Source organism: Lates calcarifer, linkage group LG6, assembly GCF_001640805.2.
Source record: "Lates calcarifer isolate ASB-BC8 linkage group LG6, TLL_Latcal_v3, whole genome shotgun sequence".
In the NCBI taxonomy this organism is placed as follows: domain Eukaryota; kingdom Metazoa; phylum Chordata; class Actinopteri; family Centropomidae; genus Lates; species Lates calcarifer.
Window position 1 is genome coordinate 27,551,247 of NC_066838.1, and position 20,125 is coordinate 27,571,371.

The following is a 20,125-nucleotide window of genomic DNA, read 5'->3' on the forward strand; positions in this document are numbered from 1 at the left end:
GTTGTCGTGTTGTGGTGTTGTGTGTGTTGTGTTGTGTGTTGTGTTGTGTTGTCGTGTTGTGTGTGTGTTGTGTTGTGTTGTCGTGTTGTTGTGTTGTTGTGTTGTGTTGTGTTGTGGTGTTGTGTTGTTGTGTTGTCGTGTTGTCGTGTTGTGTGTGTTGTGGTGTTGTGTTGTGTTGTGTTGTCGTGTTGTGTGTTGTGTTGTGTTGTGTTGTGGTGTTGTGTTGTTGTTGTTTTTGTTGTTGTTGTGTTGTGTTTGTGTTGTTGTGTTGTGTTGTTGTTGTGTTGTGTTGTTGTTGTGTTGTCGTGTTGTGTTGTTGTGTTGTGTTGTGTTGTGTTGTGGTGTTGTGTTGTCGTGTTGTCGTGTTGTCGTGTTGTTGTGTTGTGGTGTTGTGTTGTCGTGTTGTCGTGTTGTCGTGTTGTCGTGTTGTTGTGTTGTGGTGTTGTCGTGTTGTCGTGTTGTTGTGTTGTGGTGTTGTGTTGTCGTGTTGTCGTGTTGTCGTGTTGTCGTGTTGTTGTGTTGTGCTCAGGTGCTGCTTTAACCAACCACTCATTGTAACTGCATGTCAACACATTCAGACGGTCACTAACAGGGAGCTGCCAGCGTCATGAGTCATGAGAGAGATCATGATCTCAACTCTGAGCAAGAAAATGGTGATTCTCATTTTCTCCAGAATCATGCAGCCCTAGCTCCAACCAGTCTGACTATGACCTCTGACCTCCGTCATCGAACAGGTGTTTCCCTCTGTCAAGCTGCAGCTTTGAACTAAACTTCTGAACTTCCCTTTGGCTTCCTGACGGTGTTTTCCACCAAGAACAAACATGTGACACCATCACATGTTTAACTTCATATAAAACAACACTGACTCTTCACCAGGTGGAAACAGTCGATTCACTGGGACTCACCTCCGTTGGTCACTTCCTGAGAGGCGATGACAAATCCGAAGCCTTCACCCGGCCTCCTCCTCAGCTCCACCTCCACCGTCTTTGGTACCCCCCTCCCGTCCTTGGTGACTGCTCCCTGCGCTCCTCCTCTGTTCGGAGGGGGCCCCCCGGCGCTCTCCTCCACCCCCAGGAGATCACGTGGCTCTAAGGTCAGCGTCACAGGAACCGAGTCCAGGAAGCTGGTGCTCTGGATGAGGGACGAGGCTGGGGGCCCGTTCAGTGTCTGAGCAGGAGTAGGGGCCCCTGGAAGACAGAGAGGAGTCAGACTGGGGGGTGGGGGTGGGGGTGGAGGAGACAGTCTGACGAGAGCACACAGTTTTTACCTTGGTGGGTCCCTGGGGTCAGGGCGTGGCCCTCCTGGGGACTCTCAAGGGCCAAGCCAGCCTGGCTGAGTGGGGGGACACCCCCCACCAAGGCACCCGTGGACGGGGAAGGCAAGTCAGCTGAAGTGGGGGAATGGGAGGACGAGGGCGTGGTCAGGCCGTGAGGGGAGGGGAGGGCCTTATAGAGGTTGGGGGTGACGACAGGAGAGGAGACGGGACCTGGGGGAGGAGGAGGTGGAAGTTTTTGTTCAGAGAAACAGAAGCTGCAGTTACAGAAACATCCATTAATGGGGGGGGGGGTCAGTACCTCCTCTATAGACCAGCAGCACCACCTCTCCCTGTTTGGTGTGCTCCTGCAGGACTCTCTGGACCTGAGAGAGGAAACACATTCATGTTATTATCCATCCACCTGTTCAGTCTGACGTTACCTCTGCTCCGACTTCTCTGAGTCGCTCCTCCACCTAGCTAACATTAGCAGGTACCTCTGTTATGAGCTCTGGGTTTTTTACAGGGTGTCCTCCAACTCATGCAGCCATATTGGTCATTTGTTCCTACAGTTAAATACAACTAAGAAGACCATTTCCTGAAGTACCGCCCCCACTGGCAGCAGGACGTACGGCAGCCGTACGACCGCATCAGCGTCAGACATACTGGAGGTTCATCATCGTGTTAACAATAATAAATATGCAGTTAACACTATTGAACAGTCTCTGTGATTTCAGCTGAAATTGTTTGTGAAAGACACAATAATAAGTGTCAGGTTGTTCCCCTAAGTGTTCAGGGTCCCCTGTGTGTTTGACCCGTCTGTCCACCCCAACCACCTCCTAGCACTCACTGCTCTTTATACTGCATCTACTTCATAGGTGTCATAATTACTACGGCCACTAGGTGTCGCTTACCTAGTAGATGTTACTGTGGGTTGTAATAATCTGCACAAACGACATGAGGTTGTTTTTTATCAGACGACAGTCTTGTTTCTTCACCTTTGTGTTTCCGTAGCTGGGTGGAGTTAGCTCGCTAACCAGCTTTATTCACCTTAGCTGAGCAGCACAGAAAAGGACTGACAGCTGAAACATGACGATGTGGCTCAGAGCAAGAAACACCCTGTAAAACCCAGAGCTTATATCAGAGGGACCTGCTGTTACCAGTGGGTGCTAACGTCAGCTAGGTTAGCTGGCTAATATTAGCATCAAACTTTCTCTTCCTCGTCACAGTAAAAGCAGCAGAATGACTATTCTGAGTAGTTTTGGACAGAGATCTGCAGCATCTGGAAACAGGAAAGACTCCAAGAAGTTAAAGACCAGGAAACAGGGTTCTGTTGGATGATGTTCCTCCTCATCTGGAGGAACCAGCTCAGGTTCAAGTCAAAGTGGATTTACTACAAGTCCCAGCATGCCACAGGGTTCACTGACTCTGCTTCCCTCCCCGGTTGAGTTTTACCTGGGAGAAGCTGAGGCTCTGTACATCCGCTCCGTTGATCTTCACTATAGCGTCCCCCGGCTGCAGCGATGGGCACTGCCTCCGATCCCAGACCCGTCTCACCACCGCCAGCTGACCCCCTTGGCCCCCCGCCATCACACTGAACCCCAGCCCCCCACCCTCGCTGCGTCCGAGGGCCACCGGCACAAGCTCCCCTCCAGGGGCAGACGCCGGTGACCCCGCCCCAAGGGGGAGCACCAGCCCCGAGCCTCCTCGGGAGGCCGGAGGAGGTGCTCCGTGACTGGCTGGACACCCGTTAAAGCCGCAGGGTGGGATGTCTCTGGGTGGGGTCAGAGCGAGGGAGGTCTGGGGCATCGGCGGGCGCTGCACAGGAGCTCCTGGGGGTGTGGAAGAGGGGGGGGGTTGTTAGCACCGGGGGGGCTGGTGGAGTTCTGGAGGAGGCCGGACTCAGGCTGAGAGAGGGGCAGTTTGGACAGAGTGTGGGCCGAGGAGGAGGTGATGGGGAGTGTAGAGGAGGAGATGGGGAGCGTGGACGTAGACAGATCACTCTCTGAGGACTTGGAGCTCTGATGGTGGAGGAGGGAGGAGGAGGAGAGGGCGGGGAGCGTGCTGCTGTTGTAGCGAATCAGAGAAGACCTGTGAGGAGGAGGAGGAGGATCAGAGAGGAGGAGGAGGAGCAGGAAAACATGTTTTAGAAATAACAGCCACTGCTAACACTAACTCTGCTAATGCTAACCCTGCTAACGCTAACACCGACCTCCGTGTTCCAGCGTTGGACAGGCTGCCGTCAGAGTCTATGTGATTGGCTGCTGTCCTGTCTGGAAGGGGGGGTGGACCCAGGGGGTCAGAGGAGGTGGGAGTGGGCGGGCCCGTCAGCCCGTTTGTCATTGGCTGAGCAGCGTAGGAGGGCGGGGTTTGGCCCAGTCCTGGATTTGAGAGTAAAGGAGATCAGGTGGTTAACTGGGGTCCATCTTGTTAAACAAACACTCTCTGGATGTTTAGGTTCAGTACAAACTGCTCTGTGACTTGGTTTTATGTTTATTCTTTATGAGATGGATGGCGTGGAGAGACCTGGCATGCTGCCGTTGGTGTCCAGCGGGCGGCTGTAGGTGAGGTGTGTGAGGCCTCGGTTCAGATTGGGGGGGTCGGAGGGTTCGCTGGGCGTCTGCGGCTGTCGGAGGAAGATTTGAAACAAGGTTAGTGAATGATACCAGGTCACGTGGTTTCCCTCCAGTGACACGGCGAAGTCGGCGGCGTACCGTCTCCAGACTCTGTTTGGGACAGCCGTCGGGGTTGTAGAGCATCGGGTATCCTCTCCTCAGCACCACGTCCACGCTCTGACCCATCGGCACCGACTTCAACATCTCCACCACCTCTTTATGAGAGCGACCCAGCACGCAGCTGTCGTTGATGTAGACCAGGATGTCGGCTGCAGGGACACAGACACAGGTCGGGGTTATCATCTGCTGACGTGACAGGATGGGAACACGTCACACTGGTGAACAACAGCCAGCGAAATTTAAATCAGTGTACGACTGAACTCCTGCGTTAAAGCTCTGCAGCAGGTCTGAGTGTTTCCTCTGTTCACACACTTCATGCTGAGGTCACAGAACAACCTGTCCTCAGAGACAGCCAACACCGACCTCCAACTGTGTTCAGTCTGTTTAACGTGTTTGACATGAACGCTGTGTTCGACAGTGAGACGTCTCACACTTTTCATTTCTCTGATTTTTCTCCTTCATGTTGAAACTTTTCCAACATTTTCTCCTGAAAGATTTTCTGCTGTTGAACAGTGTTTTCTGCCGAAACTCTGCACTTTCCCAGGAGATTTCATGAACACTGTGTGTGTGTGTGTGTGTGTGTGTGTGTGTGTGTGTTACATTCCTGACTATTTACCCTGGTTGTGAGCAGGTCTGACTGTGTGGGAGAGAAAGGAGTCTGTGTGTCGGTCAGATTAAAGAGAGAGAGAGAGAGAGAGAGAGAGAGAGAGAGAGTGTGTGTGTGTGTGTGTGTGTGTGTGTGTGTGTGGATTAGCTGTAGATCATGAGATTGTGTCCCTGAGAAAAATAAAGAGCTGAGAACCAAACAGCAACATAATCCTCCAGAGAGAGAGAGAGAGAGAGAGAGAGAGACTACATGTTTGAACCAGATAAACAGGTTCATTATTAACTGCAGAGCTGCTGTTATTCGTTCCACCTGCTGTAAAATGGACCAGGATTCAGATCCATGGTCCTTGCTGTGTAACTGTGGTTGTTCAGCTTCGATCTCCTTCTGACTGAGTGACAGAATCAGACCCAGAGGGTTCAGAGTCACACTGAACTGTAGACCAGTTTAACTCCAGAGTTCACCTCTGAGATCCAGGAAACACTGAGAATCACAGAGTCTGTGTTTGTCACTTCCTGCTCCAGAAGGAGAGGGGGATCATGGGTAATATACAGTGTGTCAGCTCCTAAAGGCTGGTTTGTCCTCCTGTCGATGACGTTGTGAATATTTATACGTCCGTGTTGTTCACCTCCAAACAACCAGGTGGTGCTGAGGTTTCCATGTCACTGCGTTTTAAGTACTGGAGGTCCTGCAGGTGTGCACACCTGTAGAGACTCTCTGGATCAGTATAAACAGTACCTGTGTTGAGAGCAGGCGGTCCTCCAGGTGTGACACTGTACACCTGTAGAAACTCTCGGGGTCGACTTCCTCCAACGATGTTGAAGCCGAAGCCTCGAGGACCTTTAGAGAGTCGAGTGTGGATGGAGTAACCCCTCAGCTGACTGGGCTGCTCCGTGAACTCTGGGACTGAGACAGGAAGGACAGGACAGCAGAAGACAGGAAGCAGAGGACAGTAGAAGACAGTGAAACACAGGAGTGGACAATGAAAGACAATAGAAGAAAAAGTACTTAAATCCCTCCTTCAAAATAAAAGCATCAGCTGATGTGATTAAAAACTCGAGACTGACTCAGAGTGACAGTAGAGCAGAACAGTAGAATACAGTAAAACCAGCACTGTGAGTCTCTGCTGCCCCCTGCTGGCTGCTGCTGTCAAAATAAAAGCCCCAACAGGAAGTGAAGTTCTCTGATCTGAATACAGACTCTGGATCGGTTTAAAGTTTCAACAGAACAATAAGAAAAACCAGAAACAGTGGGAATATCTCACTTATTATCTGATTAACGTCACAGGACGTCTCAGATATAATTAACAACATCGTTAGATTTTTACTGCAATGTTTAGGTTTTCATTCAGAGCTGTGACTTCACAGAACACATCAAATGATTATAGATAAACATTATTTATCATCGAACATGAATGAACATGTTGAAATAAATTCAAACAAATTAAATTTAAGCAAACCATCAACAGGTAAAAATGCAGCAGCAAACTAGATAATCAATCAATCAATCAATCAGTCAATCAATCAGTCAGACTTACGTTCTGTACAGGAAGTTGTGTCTTTGTTCTGAGTGCGAGGATCCAGCCAGCTGGTCGTCTTTGAGTTATGACTGACAGAGAGACACATCATCACCATCATCATCACCATCATCACCATCATCACCATCATCATCATCACCATCACCACCATCATCACCATCATCACCATCATCATCATCATCACCATCATCATCATCATCATCATCATCATCACCATCATCATCATCACCATCACCACCATCATCACCATCATCACCATCATCATCATCATCACCATCATCATCATCATCATCATCATCATCACCATCATCATCACCACCATCACCATCACCATCATCACCATCATCACCATCATCATCATCATCACCATCATCATCATCATCATCATCACCATCATCATCATCATCATCATCATCACCATCACCATCATCATCACCACCATCACCATCATCATCACCATCACCACCATCATCACCATCATCATCACCATCATCATCACCACCATCACCATCACCACCATCACCATCATCATCACCATCACCATCATCATCACCACCATCACCATCATCATCATCATCACCATCATCATCACCACCATCACCATCACCATCATCACCATCATCATCATCATCACCATCATCATCACCACCATCATCATCATCATCATCACCATCATCATCATCACCATCATCATCATCATCACCATCATCATCACCATCATCATCATCATCATCACCACCATCATCATCATCACCATCACCATCATCACCATCATCATCACCATCATCACCATCATCATCACCATCATCATCATCATCACCATCATCACCATCATCATCACCATCATCACCATCATCATCACCATCATCATCACCATCATCATCACCATCACTGTCAGAGTGAATCCTGGGTAATGTAGGAGCTCTGACACTGTGACTATAGGTTAAATTCTTGTCTCCTCTTCCTGCTCTTTGTTTGTTTGTCTCTGCTGTTTCATAATGAAGATGTCACAGTTTGGAGTTCTGGTGAGGAGGAGTAAATCCTTTCTCTGTACCAGACTCCATTACCAGAAAACATTAAAGTTGAAACATGTTTAAAGTGTCCACAGCTCAGATTAACAAACAGAGAGACAGATTTAATCAACTCTCATATTCAAACTGTCAAATTCAGCTAAAACCAAAATGATTATTGATGTTTTAACTGATTTACTGATCACTGATATTGATACACACTCGATGTAGTATGGCTCTCCTGAATCACTGTAGGCTAGCTCCCAGTTTTCAGGCAGTGGACCTCCTCTTCCTCCTCCTCCTCCTCCTCCTCCTCTTCCTCTGCCCACTCCTCTTCCTACTCCTCCGTTCTCTGTCCCCACTGCTGACTCCCATGATTGGCTGAGAGGCAGGGTGGTGGGCGGGGCTCCGGCCGAACCTGCTGACAGACAGACAGCTGTGTTAAAGCTGACCCAGGTCAGTTTCCCAGACACAGTCTCAGGTTCAGGTTTTACTTGTGTCAGACTGAAGGAGGAGTCAGGTACAGCAGCCTCCAGGTGTCTGGTGTCTACGCTACTCTTTACTGAAAAAAGGAATCAGATTACTGTAAACAGGAGTGTGTTGTTACTGTGACTGACAGAGCTCGGCTGCTGGATCTCATTCAGTCTCACTGGGTTCCCTCACCTTTGAACACAGCCACTGTCACACCTGTACACGCCTGTACACACCTGAATCAACCAGTGTAAACGCACACGGTTGCAGTGGTTACCATGGTAACTAGTGAAACCGTCTCAGCACAGACTGTGGTTCACGACATTTTCTCTGTCGCAGATTTTCAGCTGGAAAAACGTACTTACTCTGAAGTACTGAAGTAAATGTACTCAGTTACTCTGTGTCAGGTGTGTGTCAGGTGTGTGTATACCTGACAGGCCGCTGTCCTCCTCACTGTTGTCTCCCTCCTCCACAGCTTTCTCCAGGTTACTCAGAGACTTGCTCCTCGTCCTGAAGTTCCTCAGCAGGTTTCGATGCTCCTGGTACGTGATTGGTGGACTCTCTGGGCCGATGTGGACGGGGCGGGGCGTCCCGTAGTAGTTCCCTGTGATTGGACAGAGAAAGAGGGAAAAAACTGACCTGTTAAAGGGGATTGGTCTGGAACATCACACCTGCTCAGGTAAATACAGCATCATATAAAGGTCAGTGACTCAACTCTGTGATGAAAACAGACCAGACATATGAAATAATGACAATATAAAGTAAAGGATTCAAAAAGTAACATAAGTGAAAAAATTACACAAAAAAGACAAAAAATAAAATTAAATGAAAACAAAAAATATAAGAAGGAACCAGATAAATATGTTATAACATAACAACAGTAATAAAAAGAATTTAGTGTTTGTAGTTTAATATTCAAAACAAAGCTTTCTGTATAAAAGGATGAGATGATAGAAGGGCTTTTATTATGAAAGAATGTCTTCCACAGGAAATGAAAAGATGGAAACTGAATAAAGAATAAAACACTGAAATGTTCCTGTTCTGCACTTCAGATTGATATTTATGTGTGAATTCAGTTTCTATTTTAGTCTCATTAATCCCATCAGATTAATTGTGTGTGTGGGGGGGGGGGGCAGGTTCTGGTGGTGGAGGTTTGAAGGATTAGAGACAGAAAATCCTCTTTTCCTCCAAACACTGTTCAAAAACTGCTCAGCCCCCCCAACGCAACGCAACGACACAACACACTCTCTGAGACCTTTGTACCTGTAAAATGAGCTGTTTAAAATCCCAGGTTACTGTGAACTCACCACAGTTTCAGACTGAGGCTCCAGGTTTACTGTTTGTGTGTGTGTGTGTGTGTGTGTTTATTATTAATAATCTTGTATTTCTCCTGTTTTTTTTCCCTCTTGGTTTTATTTTGACACTCTCCTCTGTCTCTCTGGTGTCCTTGTACTTCTTGTTTTATTTTGAAAAGACTCTCCCTTTTGTTCAGTCTGTTAATCACTGTGTGTGTGTGTGTGTGTGTGTGTGTGTGTGTGTGTGTGTGTGTGTGTGTGTTTTCTTTATTAAAGGGCCAATCCACTGTTTTGCTGTGGGTGCGTTTGTTTTTTGTACCTTTGAACTTGCCGCTCTCCAGCAGAGCCCCGGACTCCTCCAGAGAGAAAAACTCCTCGATGGAGACAAAGTTGTAGTCCACACCTGAGATCTCCCCGTCCCGAGGCTGCCGGGTCGTACCTGCAGGGAGGGGCACCGTGATGTCATCACACAGGTGAGCACAGGTGATGTTTTCTAACCAGGGTCAAAAAACTCTCAGATACTAATCGATGTTAGACATTAGTATCAGAGTAGGTGTTCCTGCAGCAGACAGGCAGGTATCTATGTACATTTCAACTGCATCTACATATTATTCATTATCATTTTTGTCCTTGTGGTACCAAATAACAAGTATTTTTCTTTCTTTTTCTTTCTTTTTTTTATTTTATTATCACGACAAACCTGTTTCCAACATAACATTTCCATTTGTGGAAACTTTATTGTAAACAAACTAAAGAACAAGATGAAACAGGATTAAAGAGAAACAGATGGAGGATGTATCTGATGAATCTGTTGTTTTTATTGCTCACTCTCTGGTCAATCTGAGCTCTGTGTTTTTCCTCTGGGTCATGTTTACTCTCCACTCACAGGTTCAGCGTTTCACTTCCTGTAATCATTAACAGCTCTGATTCAAACCTGCTGCTCCTTCATCCAACAGCTCAGGTTGAACTTTCACCTTGAAGTCCGTCAGTGTTTACATTCATTTAGAATCAACCTGACGAATGACTGTTGTAGTTTCAGTGTCTGTCTGCCCTGCTCCTCTCCTCTGGATACACAACAATTGAGGCTCGACTTTCAAAAATGATCTCACAAATCAAAACCAAACATCTGTCAGAAAAATCACAATTAGATATTTTCCCAAAAGCGTTCAGCTCTAGTTTGTAGTGAAGACGGAACAACAAGAATCAGGTAAAGAAAAAGAATTGAAAACTGATCTGAGGCAGGTTTATACAGGATTTCTACTTCCTGTTATTCTACTATTATTCAGGTAAACACATGGGCAAATTCTAGTTTAACTTATTGGTGTACAGGTGTGTAGAGGTGTGTGTGCAGGTGTGTACAGGTGTGTGTACAGGTGTGTAGAGGTGTGTGTACAGGTGTGTACAGGTGTGTGTACAGGTGTGTAGAGGTGTGTGTACAGGTGTGTAGAGGTGTGTGTGCAGGTGTGTACAGGTGTGTGTACAGGTGTGTAGAGGTGTGTGTGCAGGTGTGTACAGGTGTGTGTACAGGTGTGTCTTACAGGGCACAGCGCGCAGGTACAGGTTCTCTCTGATGAGCTGCTGCAGCTGACTGTCCATGGAGCCCGGAGTGAAACACTTACTGAGGTACAACCTGAGGTCCTTACAGAGGGACGAGCCTGAGGGACGGACAGGATGTGATGTCACTGTGATGTCATAGGAAGTAACTCAGAACAAGTCAGAACAACAGGTTTAAACTCGTCCTCTGACCTGGTGAGACAGTCTTGATTCTGATTGGATGAGGGCAGGAGTTGAGGACTCCTCTGACATCACCGAGGGTCATCCCCAACACAGGTGTCCCCCCAATCTCTAAGATGATGTCGCCCACTGTGGCCGCGCCCCCAGGCGCCGCCGTGACAAATGGGAACTCGCCATAGTCGGCCCCGCCCCCAATGGCCAGACCCAGCTCCCCTGATCCCCCGCCCAGCGGGACGAAGCTCTCCTGCACCTGGAGACGACAGGTAGAGACAGGTGGAGACAGGTGGAGACAGGTGGAGACAGGTAGAGACAGGTGGAGACAGGTGGATCAGACGACAACAGAAAATGACTGAGTTTGATTTTGGCTGAGATTCAGGTGTTGATTCCAGGTGAGATGTGGTCGTTACCTTGGAGCGCCAGTGCAGCTTCTTCACCGTCGCTTTAGACATGGTGGCTGAGCTGCAGACAGGAGGAGACAGGTCAGAGGTCAGAGGTCAGTGACACACCTGGTTCACCTGCTGTTCACACAATGTACCAACTTTACTATTCATCTCGTTCATGAACACACTGGGGTTATAGTGACAGTAACATTCACACCTGCTCACACCTGTAAACACCTGGTCATACCTGTAAACACCTGATCACACCTGTAAACACCTGATCACACCTGTAAACACCTGGTCATACCTGTAAACCCCCTCACTGCCAACAAGGACACTTCTTCACCTCCTTTGTCACCTGGAAGCTTCTTTCCCTCGTTAGAGAATCAGACCTCAGGTGTGGTAGATTTATCGTGGTGGAAGTTTCCTCTGCTCTCAGATGAAATGTGACACAAACATTTTGGATGTGAGGATTTCTGATCAATAATCCAATCTGTCGTTGTGTATTTTAGGTCTGATTCATGTTGAGGAACAGGTCAGATCAGCTGACTGACATGATGATTAAACTGTAACCATGACGATCACAGAAATCCTCGTCAGTTGAATAACAAACAGACTCTGGATCAGATCAAACAGGAAGTGACTCTGACTGAACTTCCTGTCTCTGACACTTTATCTGCTTCTCCATTACTAAACAGGACGTTTCCTCTCCAGTGTTTCATCACCTCACTACCTACCTAGGTCACTTCTTCCCATCCTCATTATCTGCCTAGGAAGGATGTTTTCTTCCTTGCCTCCTCACTAGGGCACAGTTTTACTGCTTTAATAGGAAACATTAGGAAGCTTCTTATCTCCTTGCTACTAGGAAGCATACTTTCCTCCTTGCATCTTTATCAGCGACCTACATCCTTCCTCTATAACTAGGAAGCATCCTCACCACTGGAACACACAGCATCCTTGCTTCCTACCTCCTTGCTGCCTAGGAAGCATCTGTGCCTCCTTGCAGACTGAACAGGAAGCTGTTTCAGCCTCCTCCTGTCCTCAGCAGGAGGTTTCTGTAAATCCAGACAGCAAACGCTGCCTTCAGGATCAGACCTGGTTTTAATTTGTCTCCTAGCAACAGTAAAATGTTTAATCAGCAGAGAAGTGTTTCCTGTTTCTCTGAGCGTTTGGGATCAGTTCCTCCATCGACTCATCGACTCACTGCCTCAGTCAGAAAACAGCAGATGGTGGCAGACAGCAGGGAGCCACACACACACACACACAACATACACACACACACACACACACACACACACAACACACACAACACACACACAACATACACACACACACACACAACATACACACACACACACACAACACACACAACATACACACACACACACACACACACACACACACACAACATACACACACACACACACAACATACACACACACACACACACACACACACAACATACACACACACACACACACACACAACATACACACACACAACATACACACACAACATACACACACACACACACAACATACACACACACACACACAACACACACACACACAACATATACACACACACACACACACACACACACACACACACACAACATACACACACACACACACACACAACATACACACACACACACACACACACAACATACACACACACACACACAACATACACACACACACACACACACACACAACATACACACACACACACACAACATACACACACACACACACAACATACACACACACACACACAACATACACACACACACACACATCATACACACACACAGGCTGCTAGACGTCGTACATTAAATATGGATGAACATATGTGAAGGTTGGAGTCAGTGGAGAAATAAACAACAACGCTGCAGTTTAAACAATCGCACACTTTACACTGACGCACAAAAACACAGGAGAGGAGGAGGTGAAGGAGGAGGTGAAGGAAGGAGTGAGGAGGTGAGGAGGGAGTGAGGAGGTGAGGAGGTGAAGGAGGTGAGGAGGTGAGGAGGGAGTGAGGAGGTGAGGAGGTGAAGGAGGTGAGGAGGTGAGGAGGGAGTGAGGAGGTGAGGAGGTGAAGAAGTGTCCTCTCTGTGTGTTGAGGATGAGGAGCAGCGTCTCTCAGGTGCAAACAGGAAGTGAGCGCTGATACTCGCCACAGCTGCCGCCATTAACACGTCATTAACACATGCTCGCTCGACCCGTCTCTCTCTCTGCCACTTCCTGTCTGTCACCTGGTTCACTACAGTCGTTTCACACGTCACAATAAAAGTCTGTGTGTGTGTGTGTGTGTGTCGTACCTTTACAGGTGAGTGTGTTCAGACATGTCCGGACTCTCAGTGTTTCTCTCTCTCCTCTGTCTCATGTTATGTCTCTCGCCCTTCGTTTTTGAGTTCTCCTTCACCCCCCTCCCCCTCCCTCCCCCTCCCTCCCTCTCTCTCTGATAAGGCCGGTCAGAGTACACAGTGATGTAACGATGTGTTCAGGGAGTGTTCTGTGTTTACAGGAATGTGTGTGTTGACCTACAGAACAATAAAAAGCTTCAGTATTTATTGATAAAGCTGTCGGACTGTGATTGGCTCATACACCTGTCAATCAACTCAAACATCACCTTAAACTCAGTTTATTGGGAACAGCAGCTCTGCAGCTCTGTCCACTGCAGCTTGAGATCTGCAGTGGACAGGACAGATAGCTGTGCTAATGCTAATGCTAATGCTAAGTGATCAGGTGATACAGTGAAAAATGAACAGATGTAACCACGGTAACAACATCTGGAGCCAGAGTGAAACCTGATCCTGTGATCTCTGTCTCTGATTGTAATCTGATTACAGCTCAGAGAGTCATCACCTGTGTCACCTGCAGAGTCCAGCTTCATCAACCAGGTTCTGGCTCTGGCTCTGGTTCAGACTCTCACAGCTCCTGGTTCAGGCCCAGGGAAAGATCCTGGTCTGGTTTAAATCAGACGCAACAAGTTTATTTATACTGAACCAGAACCAGAACCACAGACTGGACTCTGGATGTGCACCTGGTCTGTCAGGACTGGGTCTGGATCTGTAGGTTGTCGGCAAATGAATTAAATTAAAGGAACAAATGCTGAATCTGAGTCCTCTTCAGACTGATGTGCAGTGTACAAAGAGCAGGTCAGATGTAGGTCAGATCCATTCACTGTGGCCTCATTCTCTTTGTTTCTCTGTCCAACTGTATGTAACCCATTTTCACTGTGTGTGTGTGTGTGTGTGTGTGTGTGTGTGTGTGCTGACGTTTCAGTGTCTCTAATGAGGCTGCAGATCTTCAGCTCAGACTCGACGCTTTAAACCAGCTCTGACACTCTGATCATCACTCACATTCAGACGCAGTAAACCAACTGAAAATAACTGAAACCTCGATCCACCACAGACCTCAGGTCAGACCTGATCTGAAGAACCACGGACAGACTCAGATTATTATTCTAATCATCTGACAACATGATGATAGGATTCCTACAGAGACAGAGCTTTTTATTAGAGTCAGATCCTTGTACTTTAACCAGAAACATCTCTATATATCTCTACCAGACTCCATTAACAAAAACAGGGATTTAACCGGGAGCTGCTGGAATACCACTGCCTCCATCTGTTAGTGTGTCTGTGTTACTGTGTGGTACTTTTACTTCAGTAAAGTATCTGATTACTTCTTCCTCCACTGAAAGTCACACAGACACACTAACAGATGGAGGCAGTGGTATTCCAGCAGCTCCTGGTTAAATCCCTGTTTTTGTTAATGGAGTCTGGTAGTGATATATAGAGATGTTTCTGGTTAAAGTAAAAAAAAATCTGTCTCTGTAAGAATGTATCATAATGTTGTTCTTTAACAGTCACTTCATACAGAGGCTCTCTGGTCCAGGGGCCCCTGACCTCTCAGAGGTCTGGACCTGGACCTGGACCCTGTAGACCTGTTCAGATTCATAAGACTCCACAGAGTCAGAGGTTTTAATCCTGATGCTGCTTCATGTCTCAGGTTTTATTAAAGCAAATACTGAAGATTTTCAGGCAGTGTGGAAGGAGGTTAGAGAGAGGAGGGGGGAGCACTGGGACTGATGACCTCAAAACTTTAAAACCCTTTTTAGTTTCAGAGCATTTAGTCTGAGACAATGATGGAGAACACGCTGTAAAACCCTTTTAACCCTTTTTAACATCTGATTTTTTACAGCGTGCAGCCTCGGTCTCTGAGGACCGACCTGTCAGATGAGCGCCGTCACCTCGGGGCTCGTCTCTCTCACTACAAACAGCGACTCGCTGCCTCCCACGCTCCTCTGGGAGTTGTAGTCTTTAACATCAGAGATCTGTAGTTTTCTACGAAACAGCTCTGAGTGAACGTTAACGAGAGATGAAGCAGATTCTTCTTCAGAGCAAAGACGATGTTTAATCACCAGAGCCAACCTCCAGAAGTAAGAAGCTAATGTTAGGCTATAAACCAACTCCACCACGGTCACATGACGTCAACGTCTCCACCACTAAGCTTCCAACTGGTCATTTCATTTAGCTCTGAGCTCTTCTACAAAAGCCTTTCTTCTTAGAAAGTTAGTGAGAGTTTGAAAGAGCGTGAGTAGAAACACAACGAGGCTGTAAAGGTGGACTGGTGAGTAGATGGGTTTTCATGTTAACGTCCCCGACAACCTCTGTAGTCTCATTTAGACACTCGTTAGCAACCGCCTTTTTTAAGACACGTAAAAGCTTCAAACATCAGGAGTGGGGGATTTACTGACCCATTTTATGTCGGAGAATCAAACCTGAAAATGTCTTGAGCTTGTGTTAAAACCACAGACCTTATTTCAGACATTTAACCAGAAACACACTGACAACAGGAAGAGCTAACATGCTAACATGCTAGCTGACTTCCTGGTTTTAGGTTCAATCCACGCCAATCCTCAGAGGTCAGAGGTCAGAGGTCAGAGCGGCCTGGCAGGAGAGGAGCAGATGAGGAGGAGGGTTAAGGATAGGGTTAGATATATTCTACACCCTGTGGATCAGAGCTCTCCCTCTGAGCCTCCACGTCAGCGTACTTCAGTCACTGGACAGACTTCCCTCTGATTGTCAGATATGTTGGTTGGAGTGTGTGCGGCGGCCATCTTCCTCACCACCAGCTTCCTTCCAGGTGTTTTGTGATAGTGGGCGTTTCTGCAGTGGCTCTGACTCAGGCCTCTTCTGATTGGTCAGTGTGACTGTCTGTCACACAGGGACAACGATGAGACCTGATGAAGCTCAGACTCAGACTCAGTGAACCTGTTTCAATGTGGAAACTTTAGGACAGATTTGAAAGAAGTGAAGTGAGTTTGTGTGGAACAACTCGTCCACATGTTCCTGATGAACAGAGGGAATCAGCTGATTGGAGCCTGGATCAGGATCTGATCAGCTGAGTCAGACTGCAGAGACCGAAGCTGCTGACAGACCAGATCCACCTCAGGCTGAAACTGTGAGTTAGTGACAGAGCGGCGATCAGAGGAACCAGCGGAGCAGCTTCTGATCACGTCTACGTTCAATATGAAACCTATCAATCAGAATAATCCGATCAGACTCCAGAGGATAGACTGCAGCGGAGCAGAGATTAGACAGATCCTCCACACTGCAGACACACTGATGTGCTGACTTAGAGGAAACCACGCTCCCTCTCCTCCTCCCTCTGCTCCTCCTCCTCCTCACGCTGTCGTCTCTCATCCCTCTCTTCTTCCTCCGAGGCTTCTCCTCTCATCCTTCATGTCTTTACCTCTCTCTGACCTCAGCTCTGCTCCCCCTCTTTTCTTCCCTTACATCGCTCGTTCTTCCTCTCCCTCTCTCCTCTTCCTCAGTCATCCATCCATCCTCTCTGTCTTCATGTATCTCTTCTCTTGTCTCAGCTAAATCCAGTCCAACATCTTCAAACATCATGTGGATGATAATCAGCTGTTTATTAACATTCAGTGTCTGTTCCACGTTTTCATGGAAACCTCCTGAACCATCCACACTGAAGGAACCTGAGCCTAAAAGAAGCTGAGCTAACGTTAGCAGCAGCTCAGCTAGCAGCCGTCAGCCTCTCACTGACGTCCTGTGTCCACAGAACGTCTACTGTTTGATTCAGTGTTTCACTGGTGTCAATCAGCTGCTGTTTCAGACCTGAGAGGAGAGTTCAGCTCCTGAACCTGAACCTACAGGTGAACCTACAGGTGAAGTTGTTTAACAGTGAAATCAGGCTTCTTCTATCCACAGCTGGACCCTGACTGTACTGAGAAATGTGTGTTATTTTCTGACTGTCTCTGATGAACAGAGACTGTGTGTGGTCGTCAGGGTGGAGAGGACCAGAGAGGACCAGAGAGGACCAGAGAGGACCAGAGAGGACAGTCACCTGAGGTTCAGGTAAGAGTTCAGACTGTGTCTGTCAGAGTCTGGATCCACCTGAACTGAGTCGCTGATAATCACTGTTCATCTGCTGCAGGCACTGATGATTCATTCATGAACTAATGGATTAACTGATGACAGACAGAGACAGAGACACAGACAGAGACACAGACACAGACAGAGACAGACAGAGACAGGAACCACCTCAGCTCTGATAGAAACTGTTTAACTTCCTCTGAAGTTCTTCATTTATTCAGAGCTGAGCAGCGTCCGTGTCCTCAGAGGATGTGATCAGCTCACACATGCCGCTGTCTGGACAGGTGTTCAGTCTCCAGGTGTTCAGTCTCCAGGTGTCTGGACAGGTGTTCAGTCTCCAGGTGTTCAGTCTCCAGGTGTTCAGTCTCCAGGTGTCTGGACAGGTGTTCAGTCTCCAGGTGTTCAGTCTCCAGGTGTTCAGTCTCCAGGTGTCTGGACAGGTGTTCAGTCTCCAGGTGTCTGGACAGGTGTTCAGTCTCCAGGTGTCTGGACAGGTGTTCAGAGGCTGATGGATCTGATCCTCTTGTGTCAGTGTTTGATTAACTTCCTGTGTGAGTTTCACTCTGACTGTTCCTCTGTGTCCTGATGTTAAACATTAACCTGACGACACCTTAAGCTCTGAGCCTCACACACACACACACACACACACACACACACACACACACAGTCACACACTCACACTCACTCTCTCTCTCTCTCTCTCTCTCTCTCTTCATTAAACTCCTCAGACCTGATTCAGAATCACCACCAGATGAAAACCAGGTGTTCAGACTCACCTGCAGGTTCAGGTGGACGTCACCTGTCACTTCATGATAACGTGACGAGGTTAGCTTAGCATACAGGCTAACACCTGCAGCCGCTCCTCTCGGTCTGAACGAAACAATCAAATGATGTGATCAGCTGCTCCTCCTCCCCCTCCTCTTCTCCTCCTGTACAGAACCTCATCAACACCTGCTCACCTGTCCCAGCTGTCTGCAGGTAAACAGGAAGCAGGAAGTAAAAACAGAATGAAATGAATTATATAATAATACACCTCCACCTGTCTCTACCTGTATCACATGACCTCCTCCTCCTTCACACACCATCTATAACACCTCCTCTGTTTCCTTCAGTCCTCAGTCATACACCTCCTCCATTACTCCTGTCAGTCACACACTCCACCTCCTCCTCATTAATCCTCCTCCTCCTGTGTTCCTCAGCTCAGTCTCACAGATGTTTTTAATTCCCTCTGACACACCACCTCCTCATTACACCACCTCCTCATTACACCACCTCCTCTCCTTCATGTCCCATCTACACCTCCTCTCTTACAGTCACCTCCTCCTTCTCTCCTCTCCCTCACTTTCCCCACTTCAGCAAGAAATGAGACATTTTCTTCTTCCTCCTCCTCCTCATCCTGCTCCTCCTGCTCCTCCTCTCAGAGCTCCACTATAACATGATGTTTTGGACAAAGTGCCTCCTCCTCTGCTCCTCGGTAAAACCCCTGAGCCTCCAGTGTTTACTCCTGAAATGCTCCTGAATGCAGCAGCTCCTCTATACAGTAACTCCTCCTCCTCCTGCTCCTGCTCCTCCTGCTCCCGTTACTCCTGCTGCCTTTCATTATCACCGGTCAGAGCAGACAAAGAGCAGCAGATCCAGCTGCTGTAAAAACACACACACACACACACACACACGGTGTCACCTCCGTCCACTCACACTGATCTCAGACCAGCTGCTGGTTCACAGGGTGACAGATGAGACCTTCACACACACACACACACACACACACACACACAGTCGGTGGTGGTGGTGATGGAGGCAGTGACCGACAGTCCGCTGCTGCTGTGTCCGGGCAGCGGGCTCCGTGTCTCGGCTGTGAATGTGCTGACAGCGCCGTTTGTTCCCGCTCCGTCAAACCGGGTTTCTCGGTCAAAACGGCCGAGAACGCGCCCCGGTGCCTCGTGCTACACAAACGGGAAAAACAAACCGGGACCCCGCTGCTCCGTTACCTTCATAATTCCTGCCGTTTTTCCTCCTGCTCCTCCTGCTCCGGTGCTCCTCCTGCTCCCCGCGCAGCGACGCGTCTTTTCTCCGCTCCGCTGTAAATCCTCTCCGGGCTTTTAGTGTATTGATCGCTCCCTCGGTGCTGCTGCTGCGGGCGGGCGTGCGCGAGCGTGTGCGCGCGGCGAGGAGGCGCGTGCACGCGTGGCAGTGCGTGATGTCCACTGCAGGTAAAAAATGCAAAGCGCTGAAAGGTGGAAGATCACACACACACACACACTGCTCCACGGCGCGTGCACGTGTGTTTCTGTACAACTGTGTGTGTGTGTGTGCCCGCAGGTAGCTGTGCAGCAGCTTAATGGAGCTTTACTACACAGTGAAAGCAACGATGACTGAATGTCTCTCTACCGTCCTCCCTCTCTCTCTCTCATAGAGGCAATAAGGAAAGAGGGTGATGATAAAGGAAGTGTGTGTGTGTGTGTGTGTGACAGGAGGGGGCGGGGCCCGAGGAAGGAAAAAAGAAGGAAGTGAGAGAGATGGAGCTCCACCTCCAGTGGGAGGAGTCAGGAAGATGGGGGGGGGGGGGGTATTCAGGGTAATAGGCTGACATCAGCGAGTGTGTGTGTGTGTGTGTGTGTGTGTGTGTGTGTGTGTGTGTGTCAGACCTGCTTTAACTCTTCTGTCTCAGAGCTCTGGCTCCATGTTGATCAGCTGCTCC

At 48.1% G+C, this 20,125-nt stretch overlaps 1 protein-coding gene and 1 long non-coding RNA gene across 2 annotated transcripts in view; one reads left to right on the forward strand and one right to left on the reverse strand.

Moving 5' to 3' along the window:
• The window catches only part of LOC108890574 (membrane-associated guanylate kinase, WW and PDZ domain-containing protein 1-like), a gene marked incomplete in the record, with an annotated part of 87,105 nt that extends 67,257 nt beyond the window's left edge, over positions 1–19,848 (reverse strand). The window contains 17 exon segments of the mRNA XM_051071523.1: positions 906–1,187; positions 1,268–1,486; positions 1,575–1,638; positions 2,708–3,084; positions 3,120–3,343; positions 3,465–3,633; positions 3,779–3,878; positions 3,967–4,136; positions 5,330–5,497; positions 6,129–6,199; positions 7,361–7,559; positions 8,040–8,213; positions 9,224–9,343; positions 10,443–10,559; positions 10,651–10,888; positions 11,046–11,097; positions 19,416–19,848. Coding sequence (XP_050927480.1) covers positions 906–1,187; positions 1,268–1,486; positions 1,575–1,638; positions 2,708–3,084; positions 3,120–3,343; positions 3,465–3,633; positions 3,779–3,878; positions 3,967–4,136; positions 5,330–5,497; positions 6,129–6,199; positions 7,361–7,559; positions 8,040–8,213; positions 9,224–9,343; positions 10,443–10,559; positions 10,651–10,888; positions 11,046–11,087 — 2,734 coding nt within the window.
• Positions 8,182–10,419, forward strand: LOC127142605 (uncharacterized). The gene is made up of 3 exons (XR_007813502.1): positions 8,182–8,288; positions 9,181–9,377; positions 9,660–10,419. It is a non-coding gene; the product is annotated as an uncharacterized LOC127142605 (long non-coding RNA).
• Positions 19,849–20,125: the final 277 nt, after the last annotated feature.